Source organism: Hoplias malabaricus, chromosome 13 (genome assembly GCF_029633855.1).
Source record: "Hoplias malabaricus isolate fHopMal1 chromosome 13, fHopMal1.hap1, whole genome shotgun sequence".
Classification (NCBI taxonomy): domain Eukaryota; kingdom Metazoa; phylum Chordata; class Actinopteri; order Characiformes; family Erythrinidae; genus Hoplias; species Hoplias malabaricus.
Window position 1 is genome coordinate 35,212,829 of NC_089812.1, and position 20,942 is coordinate 35,233,770.

At 41.5% G+C, this 20,942-nt stretch overlaps 1 protein-coding gene and 4 non-coding genes across 5 annotated transcripts; 4 read left to right on the forward strand and 1 right to left on the reverse strand.

The window, feature by feature from the left end:
* Positions 1-1,337: 1,337 nt before the first annotated feature.
* On the reverse strand, positions 1,338-5,926 carry wfikkn2a (info WAP, follistatin/kazal, immunoglobulin, kunitz and netrin domain containing 2a). Its single transcript, XM_066642832.1, has 2 exons — positions 5,738-5,926; positions 1,338-3,491 (listed from the first exon to the last, which is right to left on the reverse strand). Exons 1-2 carry the CDS (start codon positions 5,924-5,926, stop codon positions 1,980-1,982), a joined length of 1,701 nt encoding a protein of 566 aa, XP_066498929.1. The 3' UTR covers positions 1,338-1,979.
* A 7,626-nt stretch (positions 5,927-13,552) lies between these two features.
* trnas-gcu (transfer RNA serine (anticodon GCU)) lies at positions 13,553-13,634 on the forward strand. The gene has a single exon. It is a non-coding gene; the product is annotated as a tRNA-Ser (tRNA).
* Positions 13,635-13,955: 321 nt separating this feature from the next.
* On the forward strand, positions 13,956-14,037 carry trnas-gcu (transfer RNA serine (anticodon GCU)). The gene has a single exon. It is a non-coding gene; the product is annotated as a tRNA-Ser (tRNA).
* Positions 14,038-14,358: 321 nt separating this feature from the next.
* Positions 14,359-14,440, forward strand: trnas-acu (transfer RNA serine (anticodon ACU)). Its single transcript has one exon. It is a non-coding gene; the product is annotated as a tRNA-Ser (tRNA).
* Positions 14,441-14,761: 321 nt separating this feature from the next.
* On the forward strand, positions 14,762-14,843 carry trnas-gcu (transfer RNA serine (anticodon GCU)). Its single transcript has one exon. It is a non-coding gene; the product is annotated as a tRNA-Ser (tRNA).
* Positions 14,844-20,942: the final 6,099 nt, after the last annotated feature.

Sequence of the window (20,942 nt, forward strand, 5' to 3'; positions counted from 1 at the left end):
TCAGTGCTCATCTCAGGTTAGCCAGCAGATGTCAGTGTGGCAAACATGCCCATTTCTGAGGTAAGTTAATGCATTTATGGAAAATATAAACAAAAAAACCCCCATATTTCGATAGTTGTGTGATAATACAAGCACTTTGCGAATGATTAAATGCATATCCTTCATTGTAACAGGGCATTCCTATATTCTAAGGGTTGAAAAGGCTTGAGTATTTATTTGCCAGAGAAATTTCTCTCTCCACACACACACACATGCAGTAAGCCAACTAATCTTAATCTTACTAATCATAATAATCATATAAACATCTAATCTAAATACGTTTATATATATGTACATACATACATTGGGAACATCAAATTCTTTAAGATTAACACAAGTAAAAACATGACCCACCCAGCTTGCTATAGTCATGTTTAAGGGTTCATAATTAACACAAGCAGACCAGGGCTAAGGGGGAAAATGGTGCGTTTGTTAGTATGAGCTGTCAGTGACCAGTGAACTTGAGCCTGACTGCTGTACTTGACACTTGTCAACAATTTTAATGAACTCTCTCCCTCTCCCCTTCCCCCATCCCTTTCATTAGCCTCTTACAGGGTCATGGACCAGGGCCTCATTGAACAGGCTGAGGTTGCCGCCATCAGAGGCCCACCTCGGGGAAAACAAGCATATATTGGCCCTCTCTTTCCATCCCATCCGGCTCAAGTCAAGAGCTCAAAACACTGTTTTACAAATCATAGAGAATGTGCGCATGTGTATAAGTGTGTGCGCACAGGTTCCCCGCCAGCGCTGTGTCACGGCATGGCTGGAGTTAGGCCGAGAAGATGAGAGGGCCAGGCAGCAGGGTGCTCAGCCGCCAGAGCCCAGGCACTCACATGAAAGGTCGGCGGGAGATGAGAGAGCCCCAGACCCAGACACAACACACGGATCAGACTGGCCCCCCTCGGCCCCCTCAACAACCTCCCCCTTCTAACTCCCACCACCGTACAGCTGGAATGTGACCCGTTCAAGTACAAGGGCCAGCAATGACCAACAATGGAGGAATGAGAAAAAGGGGAGGGAATGATCCAGCATAAAATGTCCCCTCTTCACAAAGCACAGGCAAAACCCATTGTGCATGAGCTGAAAAATTTGCATGTTAACTCAACACTATGTGGATAAAGGAATAGAGCTGTAAACGGGGAATTTGAATCACTTTTATTCCTTTTTATCATGTTACATATATGTTATTTACATCTGCAAACAAGCTACAAAACCAGTAATTTTGTTAATATCAATAACAATTTTGACAAATCATCCTTTTAAAAGCATATTTAGGACTACCTAATAATTCAGTTCATGGTAGGTTTGAAAAGTTAGGATGGTAAAATAAATAAGCATAAAATTTATATATATCAATAAATCAAGTTTTAGGGTAAATTGACTAAAATGTAATTACAAGGTGCAAGAACATGAAACTGAACATGCCAGGAGCACAAGAAAACTGCAAGTGTACATATGAACAGTTATGGAAATTCTGGAGGTTCTCCACTATGTTACCAAAATAACCTGGGTACCTGAAGGCAGTGAAACTTAGCTTAAGTGACTGCCTTTAAGACATTACGAATATCCTGTAATGAGCATAAGCATAAGATTAAATATAAAGCAACTGATACAATTTCAGTCAAATTTAGTGTTTGTATATATAACTTTGTACAAAATAAGTGCTTAAAAAACAGTATGTTCAGACTACAGAAAAATCATGTAAATAGGAAATATAAATCCATAGGTACATGGACTTCTCTGTAATGTGTATTTAACTGAGGTCTCTGTATTGTTAGTTCATATAATCCAAGTGCTGATGTATAACACTGATGATTTAAAAAAAATGCAAATAATGCCTGTAGCTTATTCGGTTTTATAGAAAGAGGAAGCTCAGAAAATGGCACTGGTACCATCAGGAGTCCAAAGCATGGGAATTACATTGCACAGTGAGCTTGCAACTATTGTGTGTTGCCAAACTCTTTAAGAAAGGCACATGTCTTCTTATTAATGACTTCGCGGAGCTTGCGTACACGGCGGCTGCTGGAGCTGCCAACAAAGCTGTCAGGCTGCAGCACTGCCATGCCATTATGCACCTCCCCCATTATAATTAGCTGGCCTTCTGAATTAGTAATGTTGGGACATGGGCAGTTCCAATCCATGTTGAGCAGTGTCACCTCCAGCGGCTCCTGTCCAAAGAACTTCAAGCCCATCTTCTCATCCTTCAGGATCTCCTCAACAGTGATGAGTGCGTGGCCAGAGTCCTGGTCTTCTGTCATTTCTGTCATCCGGCCTAAGATCACAAAGTCACTCTTGCAGAAGCTGGTGACCATTCTCTGCCGCGGCTTGCACAGCTTGCAGTTGTTGTTCTTAGGGAAGGGACACATGTCCTCACAGGCCTCCTTGCTTTCAAAATTGTTTTCATTGCCACCGCAGCCACCATAGACAAAAGACTGGCATTGCTTAAGAAGATGGTTGTATGCCCATCGTGGTTCATACGCTTTGCAGGGTCCTTGGAGGCTGGGCAGGGAGCAGGGGTGAGCCAGCTCAGCTCCACAATTCAGCATGCATGACTCATATGTGTCAAAGTGATTCCTGTTTTTGTTGCACTGGCTGTAGGTAAAGGTGAAGCAGTTATTGCGTTTGGATTCATAGTACCAGCTGATGCTCTCCTCTCCACAGTCACCCATGTCAGGGGCTTTCAGGCATTCCTCGGCAGGTAGTCGAGTTGAATTTTTATAGATGTCATCCTTGCCCTGCTCCCTATGGATGACAGACAATGGGAAATGAGCTTGTACGGTTCCTCCCAGATTCTTAGCAGTGCAGGTATAAATACCAGCATCCTGAAGTTGGGCATTGTAGATGACAAGTTGGGCAATGTTTGTAACTACCACATTGCCACGTACATGGTTAGGCCGCATAACCATATTCTCCTTCCCCTCCACCTGCTTCTCCCAGGTAATCTCTGGTTTGGGTTTACCAGTAACTTCACACAAGAAGCTTGCCGTCTCACCAACAAACACAAAGTTGTGCGCTGGATTGCTGATCATAGTGGGACGCTGGATGTCCACAGGTGTAGTCTCCAAACTGATTGTGGTGGGATGCATGGTGGTCTCCTCAGGCAGAGGGCTGGTGTTGGGCCACATGAGGTGAAATCGACAAGTGACTTCGGTGAGGGTCACACCCTTAGAGCAGGCCTCTGCATCCATGTAGCACTTATTATAGTAGGTCATGCCATCGGAGGCACAGGTGAAGCGTGGCTCCCTCTCACAGCGATCACGACACTTGCACACTGGCTGTCCATCCCAGATGTCACATTCTGATCCTTGCTGGTTGCACATGAACTTGTCACAAGTGGCTTCTTTTGGCATTCCCACTGGTCCTTTGTTGCCTTTTATGTCCATATAGCGTGCAGCCACACAACTCTTGCCCCCACACACATTTAAACAGCATTTCTCAAATGTCTCACAGTCCTAGAGGGCATGAAAATAACAATATGGTCCATCAGCAATGCGTCATCAAGCAGAGTAAGTGTTAAAAAAATTATTAAGCAGTGTAAAAAAATACTACATCATTCATAAATCATGTTTTTTATAGTGATTTAGACAGTCTCGTATTGGACTATTGAATATTTTTGGATATACATTGTTTTAGCAAGTTGCTGATTTACTGTAGATTTACAATTATAAAGACAAACTATATTGCCCAAAGTATTTACTCATCCATCCAAGTCATTGAATTCAGGCATTCCCATCACTTCCATGGCCACAAGAGTATAAAACCAAGCACCTAGACATGCAGACTGCTTCCACAAACATTTATGAAAGAATGGGTCGCACTCAGGAGCTCAGTGATTTGCAGCATGGTGCTGTGAAAAGATGCCACCTGTGAAACAACTCCGGTCATGAAATGTCCTTGCTAAATATTCCACAGTTTAATGGAAGCAATAGGGAACGACCTCAACTGAGCCAACTTTCAGCGGAGTCAATCACTACAGACCTTCCAACTTCATGTGGCCTTCAGATTAGCCCAAGAACAATACATAGAGAGCTTCACAATATGGGTTTCCATGGCTGAGCAGCTGCATCCAAGCCTTTCTTTATCAAGCGCAATGCAAAGTGTTGGATTCATTGGTGTAAAGCACACCCACACTGGACTCTAAAGAGGTGGAAATGTTTTCTCTGGAGTGAAATATCATGCTTTTCCGTCTGGCAATCCAGTGGACGAGTCTGGGTTGGCAGTTGAGGGCAGAATGGTATTTGTCTAATAGCACTGTGCCAAGTGTAAAGTTTGGTGGAGAGGGGATTATAGCGTGGGGTTGTTTTTCAGGAGTTAGGCTCAGCCCCTTAGCGCCAGTGAAAGGGAACTCTTAATGCTTCAGCATACTAAGAGAATTTGGACAATTTCATGCTCCCATCTTTGTGCGAACAGTTTGGGGATGGCCCCTTCTTGTTCCAACATGACTGCACACCAGTGCACCAAGCAAGGTCTGTAAAGACATGGATGAGTGCGTTTAGTGTGGAAGAACTTGACTGGCCTGCACAGAATCCTGACATCAACCCCATGAAACACCTTTGGGATGAATTAAAATGGAGACTGTGAGCCAGGCCTTCTTGTCCAACTCCTAAACCTTGTGGAAAGCCTTCCCATAAGAGTTGAAGCTGTTATAGCTGCAAAGGGTGTGCTGACATCATATTAAACCTTATGGATTAAGTATGGGATGTCACTTAAGTTCACATGTGTGCAAAGGCAGACAACTGAATACTTTTGGCAATACAGTGTACATCAAACCTACATAAGTTTTCACGACAACTGACATTAACGTATGACATGAAGACTAATTGCAACAAGCTTCATATATCTGGGGTGATTTTATATTAATATTCACTTGAAATTTTGGATATTTGTGAAAGTACATGTTGTCATTAAAGGCTTATGAAGGTATAATAAGAGAAGAAGACGACAGTATTAGATGTTGTATAAATATATAAAAAACAATAACTACTCTCAACATATCTTGAATATTATCAGACATTATCATTTTAAACGTCATGTTTAATTACAAACAGGAACATTTATTTTGGGCATTAACTGGATTTAGTTCTGTAGATTAAGTGGTAAATGTTTACACCTTGAGTTTATGTCACAATTTCTAGTTCAGTTGATACTAAAATATTGTGCTAAACACCATGAAGCATTTTTCAGAATATAACCGTTTCCCATACAGCCCACCCCACATTGTAATAGCTTTACAAATGTTCATACTCTTTAATCAATGTATAGAATTTCATTTAAATTATTGAACTCACATCAGAATTACCTACAGTCGTGTGTAAATAAAATTTGAAAAGATATGACCAAAATAACTTTTTTCCCCTCAAACCCCTTAAAAAATGTTTATATAGTCTAAATGTGGAATATAAATAATATATTAAGTGTACTTTTATAACGACCACATTTTATGAGAAGTACGTTCTCTGTAGTTATTTATGTACTTTTAAAAAATCTTTAACCCCCCAAAAAATTGAATTCCACTCAGAAATAAAATTTTATATGTGCTTTTATAAAGGTTCCATTTTATAAGACGAGACGTTAAAGTCGTTAATGTGCATGGCATTGAACCATCGTTTTTAATGCCATGTACATTAACGGCTTTAACGTCTCGTCTAGTGAGAGTTTTAAAGAGAGGTAAATAAGGTTTAGCCGGAGGCTAACTCACCTGGTCGGATTCGCATTCGCGCATGCAGGTGCTCATGGCGTCCACCCACAAGTTGGGATTCATCTCATTAGGACACATGCCCGCGTGGGAATAGACAACTTTGGAGATGGTCATAGCTCTGACCAGTCGCAGGACACAGAGCTGCCCAAACAAGAACCAGATCCAGCGGGGAAACAGCATCCACCACATCTCCGACACTTGGAGGCAAACTGGCAAGTGCAGCGCAGTGGGGGGCGGGGGGGGCGCCGTCCTGAAGTAGATGCGTCTTTGTTTCGAGCTCAGAACAAGTGAAAAGTAAATGCCAGCGCTCACAATAGCTTTCCAACAGGGGCGCCTGGCGTTACAGAGTGTTGTGGAGAAGTCGGTGCTCCAACAGCTTTTAACAATCCACTGAGATTAGGTTGCGGTGTTTCAAAACCTACTACTTATTATCTGACGCCCTTCAGCTTTCCAAGCAAATTTCATGCAAAATACAGCCGAGATTATATCCCGTCTCAAATGATTTACCATTTGGCGTTTAAGCTCTGGTACCTGAGTGACGTACAACATCTTTTAACTCTTTGCTGACCTCGTGTGTGGCTCTGACAGTTTTACTGGCGCAAATGCTGTTTAAAAGTAACAGCAATGAGTGCTTGTTATGGTTCTTATTCCTTTCTATTAGTAATTTTAAACATTTGTAAAATGCATTGTATTATTATTGGTTTAGCGCTGGTTAATGCTGTTTGATTTAGTGCTATACTGGCCTGATGCTGATTATTGCTGGTATGATGTTGGGTAATCTGTGTTATTATTTTAGACTAGAGCTGGTAAACTTGCTTTAAAAGTTAATACGTTTTTAGTTGTAACATTTTGGCATGCAATACTACAAGTCAACACAATCACTATTACAGAATATATTCTTCCTCTGTCATTGTCAGACATGTGGAAATTAACTCCAGGTGTAGGGGCTTCTGGGTTCTGGGTCGTCGGGTTCAAAGGTGCAACCTGTGGTGCAAGCAGTCATCACACAAAGGGTTATTATGTCATGTAGCGTGGCTCTTTGCACACGATTAACCTTGAAGTGCTCAGCTGAGGCCTCTGGGGCTTATGGACACCACACAGGGAAATGATTATGTGCATACATATAGAAGAAATAGAAACATGCAGAAGCCATTAAGTAAACGGGAGCAGTCTTTCTTCATGTTTTGAGCAACACTATTAAGTGTGTGTTTCATTAAACTCTGTGCCATTTTTTTCGTAGATATTTTAAATGCTGGGTATCACTCAAACCTGAAACACCTGCAGTCCCAAGCACACATTGGCACACACTTTCACAAACACAATACTTTCTTATAAGAATTTTCTCTCTTTCTCTCTCTCTCTCTCTCTCTCTCTCTATATATATATATATATATATATATATATATATATATATATATATATAACACAATTGACAGTGTTTTATTTCTCCACTGTACAAAAAAGTCATTTGTTTTGGAGTTTTCAGGCTGTCTAAGCATTGGCACTATCATCATTGCCACAACAGATACCTCAGCCATCTAAGGCCAGGAGTCCAAGGAAGCTTAATTAGCTGTACTCTCTGGGTGGGAATGTTGGACATAAAAATTGGAGATCATGAATGCTCTATATGAGACATTATAAATGAGACAAGTCCCTAGCTGAAATATGTTAAGAAATTTTTGAAACGCTTAACACTGCAACTTTTATCAGATAAAATCCAGCCCACCAACAAGAAGAGCCTATCATCTTACTGAAACATCTTGAAAATAAGGGAGATTTGTGGGGCAGCCCTCCCTCTATGTGGAGAGTAGCAAGAACTGCCAAAATCATAATGTATTTGTGTATTGTTAAGTCAAAAGCAATGTATTCATGAGGCTTTTGTAAACATATATCAGTGATCATAAATATTTTTTGAAAATGCAATTTGACCTTCAGTTTTAAGGTCTCTTTTCATTCAAAGATATTGGTGCCTGGTGTTGTCTGTCTGCATACTGCATAGAGGCGTTATAAACATTTTAAGACAGTTTAGGTGGCTGCATCCTCAGGGCTACAGAGGAGGGGGCCCGTCAGTTTTGTTATAAGCACACGATTCAAAAGTTAGCACCGGTGATGGTATTGAGGTGCATTAGTGTGCATAGCATGAATAAATTGTACACCTGGGAAGGCACAGTTAATGGTGTAATGTACATAAAGGCTTTGAAGGAACATGGTGCCATTCTGCCATGCTTCTTTTTCTTAGTATACCTTACTGATTTCAGGCCAGTTCATATTCTGGATGGACTGCAACAACATGGTTCCTTAATATAAGGGTTTGTCTGCTAAACTAGTTCAGACCTGTCACCTGTTGGGAATTGCTAATTTTTTCTTATTTCATTGTATTTTTGATGATTTTTGATGATATTCTCTGTTGTTTAATTTCATAATGCAAAATACATTAAGGTGCATTTAAAAATATTACAAGATCTATGTCAATAAAAATTATATAATATAAAATAAAGGTTTGATACATGGAAAAAGTATTTACAATACCAATGGCAATATATGAAAAAACTCTGTTTTTTAGTGTGTTCTTCCCAAGCTCAGCTCATGCTGGGATACTGAGGCCCACAGCCCCCTGTCCCTAACCTCTTAGAGACCCACTGTGTCTGCGCTTCACACATGCACATACCACACTGCACACAAATGTACAAGCACACAGACAGACAGACAGACACACACACACACACACATGAACAAAAAAGAAAAAAAAATATTGAGTGACTGAGAGTGAGATAGAGAGTACTGGCCTATATGTGTAAATATCAATATCCATAAATATATAATCTCAGATATTTTGTCAGAGCATTATGGTTTGCCAGTACAAATCAATGGCTAAATACTGCTTAATACTCTTATTACAGGACATTGGACATCTGTCAGATTATCCCCCAATTTTTTTTGGGTGAAAACCACTTTAGCATTTATTCATAATACAAAGTTAATACACAGTATTATCACAGTATATGAGGTTTTTCTTTAACATAATTTTATCCTCAAACACTTCCTCCAAGTTGACAACAATATTTCTCAACCTTAGCTGAGTACATTTCTCAAGAAGCATTCACTTTGTTTTGGCCACTCTGGCCCCTAAGCCTTCAGACCCTTTCAACCCCTCACCCTTGGAAAGCAGAGCCCTAGCATTCCACACATAGCACTTACACTATACTGAATGTGTGTTTGATATTGGATAACAGCAGTTTAGGCTGCTGCATCATAAAGAGACAGACAACTCTAAAACTATTCTCCCATATTTTTTGTCCAGTCTCAGACCAATGCATCTTTTCCTGTAAGGCTTGGTCAAGGTATGTGATGAAAACACTTGACACATATCTGTGTAATCTGGTGAACTGAAACAGATATTGAAGCTATTGACATAAATGTTAGGATCCAGGTACAGAGCCCGCATTACTGCTGACGCTGCATCGATCCGGCTGTCAATTTCCCACTCCTTATTTCCCTCACTCGTGAAGAAGACCCCGAGGTATTTAAACTCCTACACTTGAGGCAGGATGTCACTTCCAACCTGGAGAGAGCCACCCTTTTCCGACTGAGTACCATGGACCCGACCTTGGAGGTGCTGATCCTCATCCCTACCCCTTCACACTCGGCTGCAAACTGGTCCAGCAAGAGCTGGAGGGCCCAGCTCGATGAAGCCAACAAGACCACATCAGCAGACATGGAATCCTGAGACCACCGAACCGGACACCTTCCGCCACTTGGCTACGCAGAGAAATTCTGTCCATAAAAATTATGAACAGAATCGGTGACAATGGGCAGCCCTGACGGAGTCCAACTCTGACTGGAAATCAGTCTGACTTACTACTAGCCATACGAACCAGACTCCTGCTCTGTTCATACAGGGACTGGATGGCTCGTAGCAAAGAGCCCAGTACCCCATACTCCCAGAGCAACCCCCCCACAGAATATCCCGAGGGACATGGTCGAATGCCTTCTCCAGATCCACAAAACACATGTAGACTGGTTGAGCAAACTCCCACGCACCCTCTAGGATCCTAGCGAGGGTAAAGAGCTAGTCCTGTGTTCCACGACCAGGACGGAATCTGCATTGTTCCTCATGGATCCTTTGGTTCAACTATCAGTCGGACTCTCTTCTCCAGGTCCCCCGCATAGACCTTACCGGGGAGGCTGAGGAGTTTGATCCCCCTATAGTTGGAACACACCCTCCGATCCCCCTTTTTAAAAAAGGGAACCACCACCCCAGTCTGCCAGTCCAGAGGCACTGCCCCCGATGTCTACGCGATGTTGTAAAGACGTGTCAGCCAGGACAGGCCCACAACATCCAGAGACTTGAGGAACCAGGGGTGAACTTCATCCACCCCCGGGGCCCTACCGCCAAGAAGTTTTCCTACCACCTCGTCCACCTCAGCCCCAGTGATAGACAGGCCCCCTGGGGTCCCCAAACTCTACTTCCTCTAAGGAAGACATGCTGGTGGGATTGAGAAGATCCTCAAAGTATTCCTTCCACCGCCTAATGACGTCCCCAGTTGAGGTCAACAGTTCCCCAACCCCACCATATACAGTGTTGGTGGAAACCCTCTTTCCCCTCCTGAGTCACCTGATGGTTTGCCAGTAACTTCTCGGAGCCTTTCTTCTACAAACTGTGACGGGCAAATAAATCCAATAACTGAACACCACTCGGGTTCAGATCAGCGGGGCCGTTCCTCCCAATCACGCCCCTCCAGGTCTCCAGCACCCCCTCTAGGGTCCCCAAGAAGGCATGGTACTCTGAAAAGCTGTTCGGTGCATAAGCACAAACAACCGTCAGAGCCCTTTCCCCAACCCGAAGGCGCAGGGAGATTACCCTCTCGTCCACTGGGGTAAACCCCAACGTACAGGCGCTAAGCTGGGTGTCTATGAGTAAGCCCACTCCTGCCTTATGCCTCTCACCCTGGGCAACTCCAGAGTGAAAGAGCATCCAGCCCCTCTCAAGGGGTTCCAGAGCCCATACTGTGTGTTGAGGTGAGCCCAACTATATCTAGCTGGTACCTTTTAACCTTGCGCACCAGCTCAGGCTCTTTTCCCACCAGAGAGGTTATATTCCATGTTCCAAAAGCCAGTTTTAGTAACCGAGGATCAGAATGCCAGGGCCCCTGACTCCGGCTGCCACCTGATCCACAATGCACCAGACCCGGATTACTACTTCTCCCACAGGTGGTGGGCCCATGAGAGAGGGGACCCATGTTGCTCCTTTGGGCTGAGCCCGGCCGGACCCCATGAGGGACAGTCTGACCACCAGGTGCTCGCCAAGGAGCCCCTCCCCTAGGCCTGGCTCCAGGGTGAGGCCCCAGTAACCCTACTCCGGGCAAGGGAAGCTGTGTCCCTGTTTTTAATCTCTTCATCCTTGTCTTTATGGATCACTCTTTGTCTGGCCCATCACCTAGGACGAATTTGCCTTGGGAGACCCTACCAGGGGCTATTGCCCCCAAAAACATAGCTCCTAGGCTCACGCAGGCACACAAACCCCTCCACCACGTTAAGGTGGTGATCTGGGGAGGGGGCACTCAGGTTACTTTGTTTGTTTGTGTCGATAACAACTTTGAGTGCCCAGCAGAGCTACATGGACATCATGTGCTCCACCCCTCTGTGGTAGCGTCACAATCCAAATCTGGTCATGGTAAAATTTCTAGGTGCATTTGCAGTTATTGAAGGGAGTAGCCAAACCCCTTTACATCCACAGCTCCATCGAGGTGAGTTATGTTTACCTTGTTTTCTTCAAATTTCACAGCCACGTCTCATATCCGACGTGGAGAGTTGGTGTCAAATGTGGCAAAGCCAATAGAGTGCTTTTAGAAATAGTGCTGTATTACTGAACAGGCAATTCACTACAATTTATAAAATACTGTGAAACTGTCTAGCCTAAGCCCAGTGCAGGACAATAGGTGATTAGGAAAATAAAAAAAGATTGGGTTTTAAGTAAAAAAAAAACAAGACGTAGTAAATATTGTCAATCAAATAATCTAGTTAATTTACAATTTATATCAGAGAAACAAATGGCAGACTTTTCAAAATTCCTGTTAAGGACCTGACCCTCTAAAATATATGAACACAAATTAATCAAGCTCTGGATTTCAGCTACTATATTGATCAAACTAAATCATTTTACCATTGCTCAAAAATCAAATCATTTGTACTTACTCAAAAGGATGCCAGTGAGTTTGTCACATACAATCAATGTTTCATTTGGAACATGGATTTAATCAGAAATAATCTGCAGTAAATTTTTATCTTAGCCAGGTTGATGTGAGGTAAGCACAGCACCACCTAGTTCCCACTGACAAATAAACCTTCTCAATGAGCTCATAAAACTTTAATGAGCCAAGAGTTGGTCAGTAGGGTCAACATTCAATGAAATTGATGAGCTAAACAAAAAAAAAATGTATTAGTTACAAACACAATCCTGTATTTGGGATTGTGTATGCAGCTGTGACTTTACTGGACTGCCTCGGGGCCTGCCACTGCCTCAAACCCCCACAAAGTCATGCAACACAGGCTTAGAAGAGAGTGTGTTGACATGAGAGTTTAAATCCTTCTCACACTCCCCTGATCAATGTCACAAGGCTGTATGTTGAACAAAATTCTTTGGGTCCCTTAATATTATGATGTGCTGATTGGTTAATAAAGAGAAAATCAAAAGATTAATCCTTATAGAGTAGATTCTGCACCCCTTCCAAAAGAAAGACTGGAAAACAGTTCTGGATGATAGACACTTCTTGAAAGATATGAATATGAATATTAATGTGGAACCAGTGGCATGAGATGACCAATATGAACCTCGATCACCTCAGAAACCTGAAGAATCAGAGAAGGAACATTGCTTGCCAGATGATGGAATCTGCTGGTAGCATGGCCACTTCCATAACCACAAAAAGGAATACATCTTCCCAGCTAAGGGGGAAGGTGGTAGTGGTAGCCAGGGGGGTGGTCAGGTGTTTGCGGTCCTGGATTTTTAGTCCTAATTAAAAAATTAATTCACCTAGACAGTGACTTAAACCTCTTACCTAAACTAAATTCACACTTTGTAGCTGCTGTCGTTTCTGTTTTGACAGACACATCCCTTTAGTTCATTAGTGTGGACTGCAGCAGGTCTAGTCGAACCCCACATAAGGAATCAGGATAGTGAAAAAATCAGTGAGTTTTGAATGGGGCAAACTAACCCTTAAAATCTATAATTAATATAGAATATGGTAAAATTATGTTCTCTCATTAAAGATACTGAATATGTACTAATGAGGGCAGGGGTTCTGCTAGGGGCCCTGTGAAAAGATATCACTCTGGGTCCCATCAACTCAGGATATACCAAAAATAATATAAAAAAATGTAGAATTTGATTACAAACTAATACACTTTATATCAGGGGTCACAACTATGCAGACCACAGTCCAGGTCCGGATCCAAATGCTGTCCTATCTGGACCTGTAACTGGTTCGAATCCCACCCTCGTCGAGTTGGAGTTAAAGGGGTTTGTTTACTTGTGAAAATACTCTGTGACCCGGCTAGCGCACAGCTACAATACCGAGGGCTCCGTCTTATGTTGGATCCCCATCACTCTGTTACAAAGAGGTTGACGTGTTAATAATATGTCCTACGGTTCTCTGCAATTGCTGTTTTGAGTCCATGTAAATTGTTTTTTATCAAGATTTTGGAAGGTAGATGACAAGATAAGCAGAAATTACGTGAGCATTCTGTTTTAGCAACACTGTCAACAGCTATATGAATAATACATCTGTTTTCATAAATGAGCTGTGGAAAATCAATGGTGAGGTGGCCGAGAGGTTAAGGCGATGGACTGCTAATCCATTGTGCTCTGCACGCGTGGGTTCGAATCCCACCCTTGTCGAGTTGGAGTTAAAGGGGTTTGTTTACTTGTGCAAATACTCTGTGACCAGGCTAGCGCACAGCTACTATACCGAGGGCTCCGTCTTATGTTAGATCCCCATCACTCTGTTAAAAAGAGGTTGACGTGTTTATAATATGTTCTACGCATCTCTGCAATTGCTGTTTTGAGTCCATGTAAATTGTTTTTTATCAAGATTTTGGAAGGTAGATGACAAGATAAGCAGAAATTACGTGAGCATTCTGTTTTAGCAACACTGTCAACAGCTATATGAATAATACATCTGTTTTCATAAATGAGCTGTGGCAAATCAATGGTATGCCGGACGAGGTGGCCGAGAGGTTAAGGCGATGGACTGCTAATCCATTGTGCTCTGCACGCGTGGGTTCGAATCCCACCCTCGTCGAGTTGGAGTTAAAGGGATTTGTTTACTTGTGAAAATACTCTGTGACCAGGCTAGCGCACAGCTACTATACCGAGGGCTCCATCTTATGTTGGATCCCCATCACTCTGTTACAAAGAGGTTGACATGTTTATAATATGTTCTACGCATCTCTGCAATTGCTGTTTTGAGTCCATGTAAATTGTTTTTTATCAAGATTTTGGAAGGTAGATGACAAGATAAGCAGAAATTACGTGAGCATTCTGTTTTAGCAACACTGTCAACAGCTATATGAATAATACATCTGTTTTCATAAATGAGCTGTGGCACGTCAAAAGTATGCCGGACGAGGTGGCCGAGAGGTTAAGGCGGTGGACTACTAATCCATTGTGCTCTGCACGCGTGGGTTCGAACCCCACCCTCGTCGAGTTGGAGTTAAAGGGATTTGATCACTTGTGAAAATACTCTGTGACCAGGCTAGCGCACAGCTACTATACCGAGGGCTCCGTCTTATGTTGGATCCCCATCACTCTGTTAAAAAGAGGTTGACGCGTTTATATTATGTTCTACGCATCTCTGCAATTGCTGTTTTGAGTCCATGTAAATTGTTTTTTATCAAGATTTTGGAAGGTAGATGACAAGATAAGCAGAAATTACGTGAGCATTCTGTTTTAGCAACACTGTCAACAGCTATATGAATAATACATCTGTTTTCATAAATGAGCTGTGGCAAATCATAGGTATGCCGGACGAGGTGGCCGAGAGGTTAAGGCGATGGACTGCTAATCCATTGTGCTCTGCAGGCGTGGTTTCAAATCCCACCCTCGTCGAGCTGCAGTTAAAGGGGTTTGTTTACTTGAAAAAATAATCTTTGATGGGTTAGTGCACAGCTATTACATCGAGGGCTCCGTCTTATGTTGGATCCCCATCACTCTGTTACAAAGCGGTTGACGTGTTGATAATATGTTCTACGGTTCTCTGCAATTGCTGTTTTGAGCCCATGTAAATTGTTTTTTTATCAAGATTTTGGAAGATAGATGACAAGATAAGCAGAAATGATGGGAGAATTCTGTTTCAGCAACACTGTCAACAGCTATATGAATGATACATCTGTTTTCATAAATGAGCTGTGGAAAAAGTAAAGTATGCCTGACGATGGACTGCTAATCCATTGTGCTCTGCACGCGTGGGTTCGAATCCCACCTGCCGGTCGCCATGTCAGCAACCTGGGAGCAGGACAGAATAAACATAATCTAATCCACCTTAAAAAGAACAGATCTCTCAGACTCACAGCAGACCTGATTTGACATCTGTGCAGAAAGGAGGACTCACAGGTGTGGGATGGTGCTTTTGAAGATGTCCAGCATGCAGTTGCAGGTTTTGTCCCAAGTCTCTGGTGTGAACTTCTCTCCATTCAGAATGACCACATTCTCCAGACAGTTAGTACCTGACCGGGCCAGCTGCTCGTTATCTGTTAAAGAATAAGACGTGTGTAGAGCATGAAGCATAGATCATTCTGAATAATCCAAGGTGTAATTCCTTCATTTAAAATTATACAATTCATTTTTTAATTTAATTAATTATTTTTAGTAAAAGAATTATGAACATCATTCATTTATTCATTTCCCTTTTTAATTCATTAATTCATCCATCCATTATTGATTAATTTCCTTCTTTAGTCAATTAATTCACACTTTGCTTCATTCATTCATAAATTAATTCCCTCATTCACACATACATTCATTCTCTCATTGCTTCATACATTTATTTCCTCTTTCACAATATTTTCATTGCTTCATTCACACATGCCTTCATTCCCTCATTTTCTAACTCATTCCATTCATTTCTTCATTCATTCTTACCTTAATACCTTATTTTTGTTAATTAATTAATTAATTCCCACATTTGTTCACTCATTCACTCACGAATGCATTAATTGCCTGAAAATTCATTTTTGCTCTAAATCCATAAATCACTTTTAAAATGTTAGAGACAGAGTGAATTTAAAATAAGATGCACGGGAAATAATTATTGTTGAAATCAACTAACCAAATTGTAATGTTCTTCAGTTCCTCTCCATGTTTTTTTTGTGTGTGTGTTGATGAGATTCACACCTTGCTGGACACACCAGTAAAGCTGAGAGCATGAGTATCTCATCCAGTAGAACGTCGCTTAGAGACTCAAAGTATTGCGTGAAGACGTTGCAAATGGCGTAAAGTGCATGGTTACAGGTAGTTGTCATCCACTCTGCTTTCTGCAAAGAAATTAGCTTATTCACGGCTCTGAATGCAAGCCAAATAAACTGCAAGAATACTGTTTACCTTCATTTGTACATGTCTCATTTCATTGCTCCTCAAAGCAAAGACTGCTTTTTTCAGGGCAAACCCTTGTATTTCCACTTGCATAATGTTCTGTCATTTATAAACACCAGCTGCCTTCTTACCTCAGATTTCTGCTCTGGCAGCTTCATGTTGTCAAAAATCCTGAAGACAGTATGGAATAAGTCTTGCCACCAGTGTTTTTCATTACTTCAAACCCCTGAGGAAGACACACACACACACACACACTCAGTTAGCACTTACCACAGCTGAGCTCCACTTTAACTGTATTTCAGGGCATTATCGAATTTATCAAAGGGGAACACAACAGGCCTTCTTCTGTTCCTGGGAATATAAGGTGGCCTGATATCTACTAGCTCTTCATTCAGACTTAATTTAATGTTGGTACAGTAGTTTCATAATACTACAGTGATTAAATGTAGCACTTGAACTTTTAGCAAGGCAAGCTACATTAGCACAATGCAGTTTAGAGCAATACCCTTAAGCTAAATATTATAGAGTTATAAGTCTTAAGCACTAGCACTGGATTAATTTTCCAACAGGAGGTTTTTTAATGTAACGTAATTGTAATGTAAACGGCTGGTACAAGATAAAGTATGTGTGGAATTTCTACAGATTCCAAGATGTTCAATCTTACAATACAGGACACTCAACAACAATAAACCTGTCTCATGGCTATGTTTTTCTGTGTCTTTTATTCATTTAGCAAGTGGTGGAATGGAATGGAATGGCTATTGCTGAGAAAGCTTGATTTTGAGACAAAATAAATAAATAAATATCCTTCACTGCACACAAACCAAATTCATTACAGAGTCATATCTTTACTGACAGACTGAAACCTGACTGCTGAGGATTCAGTCTGCCTTCAAATCACTCAGTAATTAATGCTAGCAGCCTGAGAAAACTATAAACTACACAGTTTTCATACTGGATTAAGGTCATGTACGTTGTCAGTTATTATAGCAACCCCAAAGTTAAAATAATCCAGCTCCACCAGCACATAAACACAAGGTAGTAGGAGCCATTGACCTGGTTCTGACATCCAGTTTGCACCGGTTGATGATGCAAGAGAGTTCAAAGAGAATGGGGAACCAGCCTCAGACCCACACACGGTCTTTTGGAGCTACATTCATGTCATAATTTGTGTTGTTTTTAAATGCTTGGCAACACAGAAGATTTAATTTAGATTTAATATGGCACAAAACAACCCATTTTGACTGGGTCATATTTATAGATCAGCTGGGGTTTCTCTCAATCTGGCAACCAAGGAATCCTGCAGGTTAACTTCTCTAATCCACACTTAACACACACATAAGCCTAAAGCTTTTAATACTGTACCATAAGTGATGCACAGGGCAAGCTCAAGCTTTAAAAAGAAAGAGATTCTGTCCTCTGTGTACTTTAATACAGATTATATTCCAGAATGAAACAATGATGGGCAAAAGTGGGCAGAAGTCTTCAACATCTATAATAATAATAATAACTATTCATTCTTTCCTAATAACTTTAACTAAGAATACATTTCCCACCGCTTGATTTTAAGCCTGAGGAGAATTTAAAACCATGAAAAGGGCCTATTCTGGTGCAATAAACACACTGACTTGAGATAAAATATAAAAAGAATATTTCATATGTAAAAATACAGATTCTGAGGACAGCGCACTTGAATTGAAATGTGTTATAAACTGAGGTCTGACCTGGGGCCTGTCTGAGACATATTTGGCGCAGTGCCGAATCAGACAAATGGCCTCCATGCTGGTGTCAGGGAATGAGGCGTTACAGGCAAATTATAAAAAGCACTTGACAGCATCCTGGAAGGAGTTGAGGAGTTATGAGCGGGTGAGGCAAACTGAACAGCCCGAATTTATCTAGTTCTCTGCTCCTTTGAAGCCAGAGTGCATTGCACCAATCCCCTGAAAGAAGAGTAGGGTCAGCCAGAGCGAAGCCGGACTCAGGCGGGCTCGGAGCAGGGCCCTGACCTTGAGAAATTTAATTAAAAAAAAAAAACCCATGGCAGTATAACATGATTCCTTCAGGCACACCCACTATTGGACTAGTAACTGAAGGCTAAAGAGCCACTTCTATTTGCCATGTGAATTGGCTGTCTTAAATAGGACCACAGATGTCTGTTCTCTTCATTCATTCATGGTGACTTTAAAAAAAAGGCGGGACTTACAACTTACACCTTTTCTTCACCATCCTTGAGAACGTTAGTTGTCTGATAGGAAAGGTTATCATATTAAATCATTGGTTCCCCGAAGCCAAAAGCATCCTGAGCCAGCCGAATGCGAGCGGAGCGAAGCCGGACTCAGGCGGCGCGGAGCAGGGCCCTGACCTTTTGAAATTTCAAAAAAAAAAAAAACCTCAGAGGTATCACATGATTCTTTTAGACACACCCATATTTTGACTAGCCACTCTAGGCGAGAGAGCGACCTCTGTTGGCCATTTGAAATCGGTGTCTTAAATAGGACCACAGACCACATTCATGAAAAAACGTCCTTAGCAGGATCACACGATTCCCTCATTAGCTGTCTTAAATAGGACCACAGATGTCTGTTCTTTTCATTCATGGTGACTTTAAAAACAAAAAAGGGGGGACTTAGAGCTTACACCTTTTCTTCACCATCTTTGAGAACTTTAGTCATCTGATAGGAAAGGTTATCATATTAAACGTGGCTGAAAATCAGTCTGTCTCTTTCTCTGAGTGTGGTTTGGAAGAGTTTCTGACTTGCGTGATTTAAGCTCTGCCCAGTGTGGGCAGGTCCAACTAGGACTACCCACTGTTGACACGTTCTGCTCTTTTGAGCGGCTGAGGCAAATTTGTCTAGTTCTCTGCTCCTTTGAGGCCAGAGTGCATTGCACCAATCCCCTGAAAAATGACTAAGCTCAGACTCAAAATTTTAACCACCATCGTTGAGAAACCTAGTTGGTTCTTCAAAGCCAAGAGCACTCTGAGCGAGCCGAAGTCGAGCGGAGCGAAGCCGGACTCAGACGGGCGCCGAGCGACTTGTGAAATGTAGTTACAAAAAACAAAAAACTTAGCAGTATCATGTGACTTCTATAGACACACCCACAATTTGATTAGCCACTCTAGGGCGGAGAGCGACCTCTGTTGGCGATTTGAATTCGGTGTCTTAATAACATATTAATGCAATAATGTATCTGCATACGTTCTTTTATATTGATTGACTCTGTTAGATGTTAAAATAATGAAAAATGTTTTTATAAGTAAATAAATAAATAAAGACAACTAACAGGATCCACACAGAGAAAATGAAACAATGTTAAATTAAAAGGTAGTTAATGAATGTCTGCTGTTAAACAGGATTTTTTTTGTTTATTTTCTTTATAAACGCTTCATCTGTAATTTTTCAGGATCAGATGTTGCTGCCAAAAAAGCAGAATCCAGCTTTCACTAAATACCCACGTCATTGTTGGACACTAGCTCATTATTATTAACTAAAATGATCTATTGTAGGCATCTTTATGCATTTCAGTTCTTTGTTATATCAAATGTTTATTTTTGATTATTGCATTTATGTTTATTTCAGAATAATTTTTATTAATAAATATATTTGTTACCATGAAGTTTGGAAATATTCATATACTTTAGGGGAAAAAAGCACATCATTAATTACATTCACTTACAGTGTTTCTACTCTTAAAATAAGAAACAGAAGCTCATTAATTTGCATAGAGCTAAAATATCAACTTGGTGTTGAGCAGGTGTATCCTCAGTGTGTGTCAATGTCTTATGTATCAGTTTCTGTGTTTAACGGACAGAAAACATGCTGTAAGAAGGAGGGGGCAGAGGAAGGACTCACACCATAAACTAGAATTATATCAATAGATTATATCTTAAACACTTTTGAGTTTATTTACATAGTACTGACTCAAACGTTGTATGACTCAAGGTGTTGTATGGTCTAAGCTTTGATGGTCAAGGTGGTTGAAAAACTGCTCATCAGGTTAAAACATACCCTATGCTGGTAAACTAGTTGGCTAACCAGCTCCTTTTTTAGTCATGCTCAGTCTTGCTGATGGTGATGGTCGATCACTTTGGTCATGCTGGTCAACCAGGTGCTGGTCATGTTGGCTGACCAGCTTGGTCTTACTGGTTGTTCAGGTTGATAATGTTTGTAGACAGGCTAAACCATCAAACTTAAACAAAAACTACCCTATGCTGGTCAAGAGGTAAACTGGTCAACCAACTTGAGGTGGCTAGGCTGTTTTTTTTCTGCAGAAATTGGATTCATCAGACAAGGACATTTTCTTTAATAGCTCCTACGTCTAGTTCTGATGCCCACACGTAAAATGTAGATGCCTTCTTCTTTGGACTGCAGAAGACTGCAGTTCACTCTTCTGCGGACAGATGGCCACTAATGTTCCACGGGTCCCCGTCTACGGGTGGCAACGGGTTCACTGCACATCCCCTTTTCTACATTCGCTTTATTCCCCCCCGCCATAAGACACCTACAGGTCTTTCTCTTTTAATTTGTGTATCTGTTGTGAGAGTGGCGGTAACTGTTCAGTATAGCGTTCTGAAGACTTTCAGGCTCTTTTTGAGTGTAGTTTAAGCCTCAGGACCTG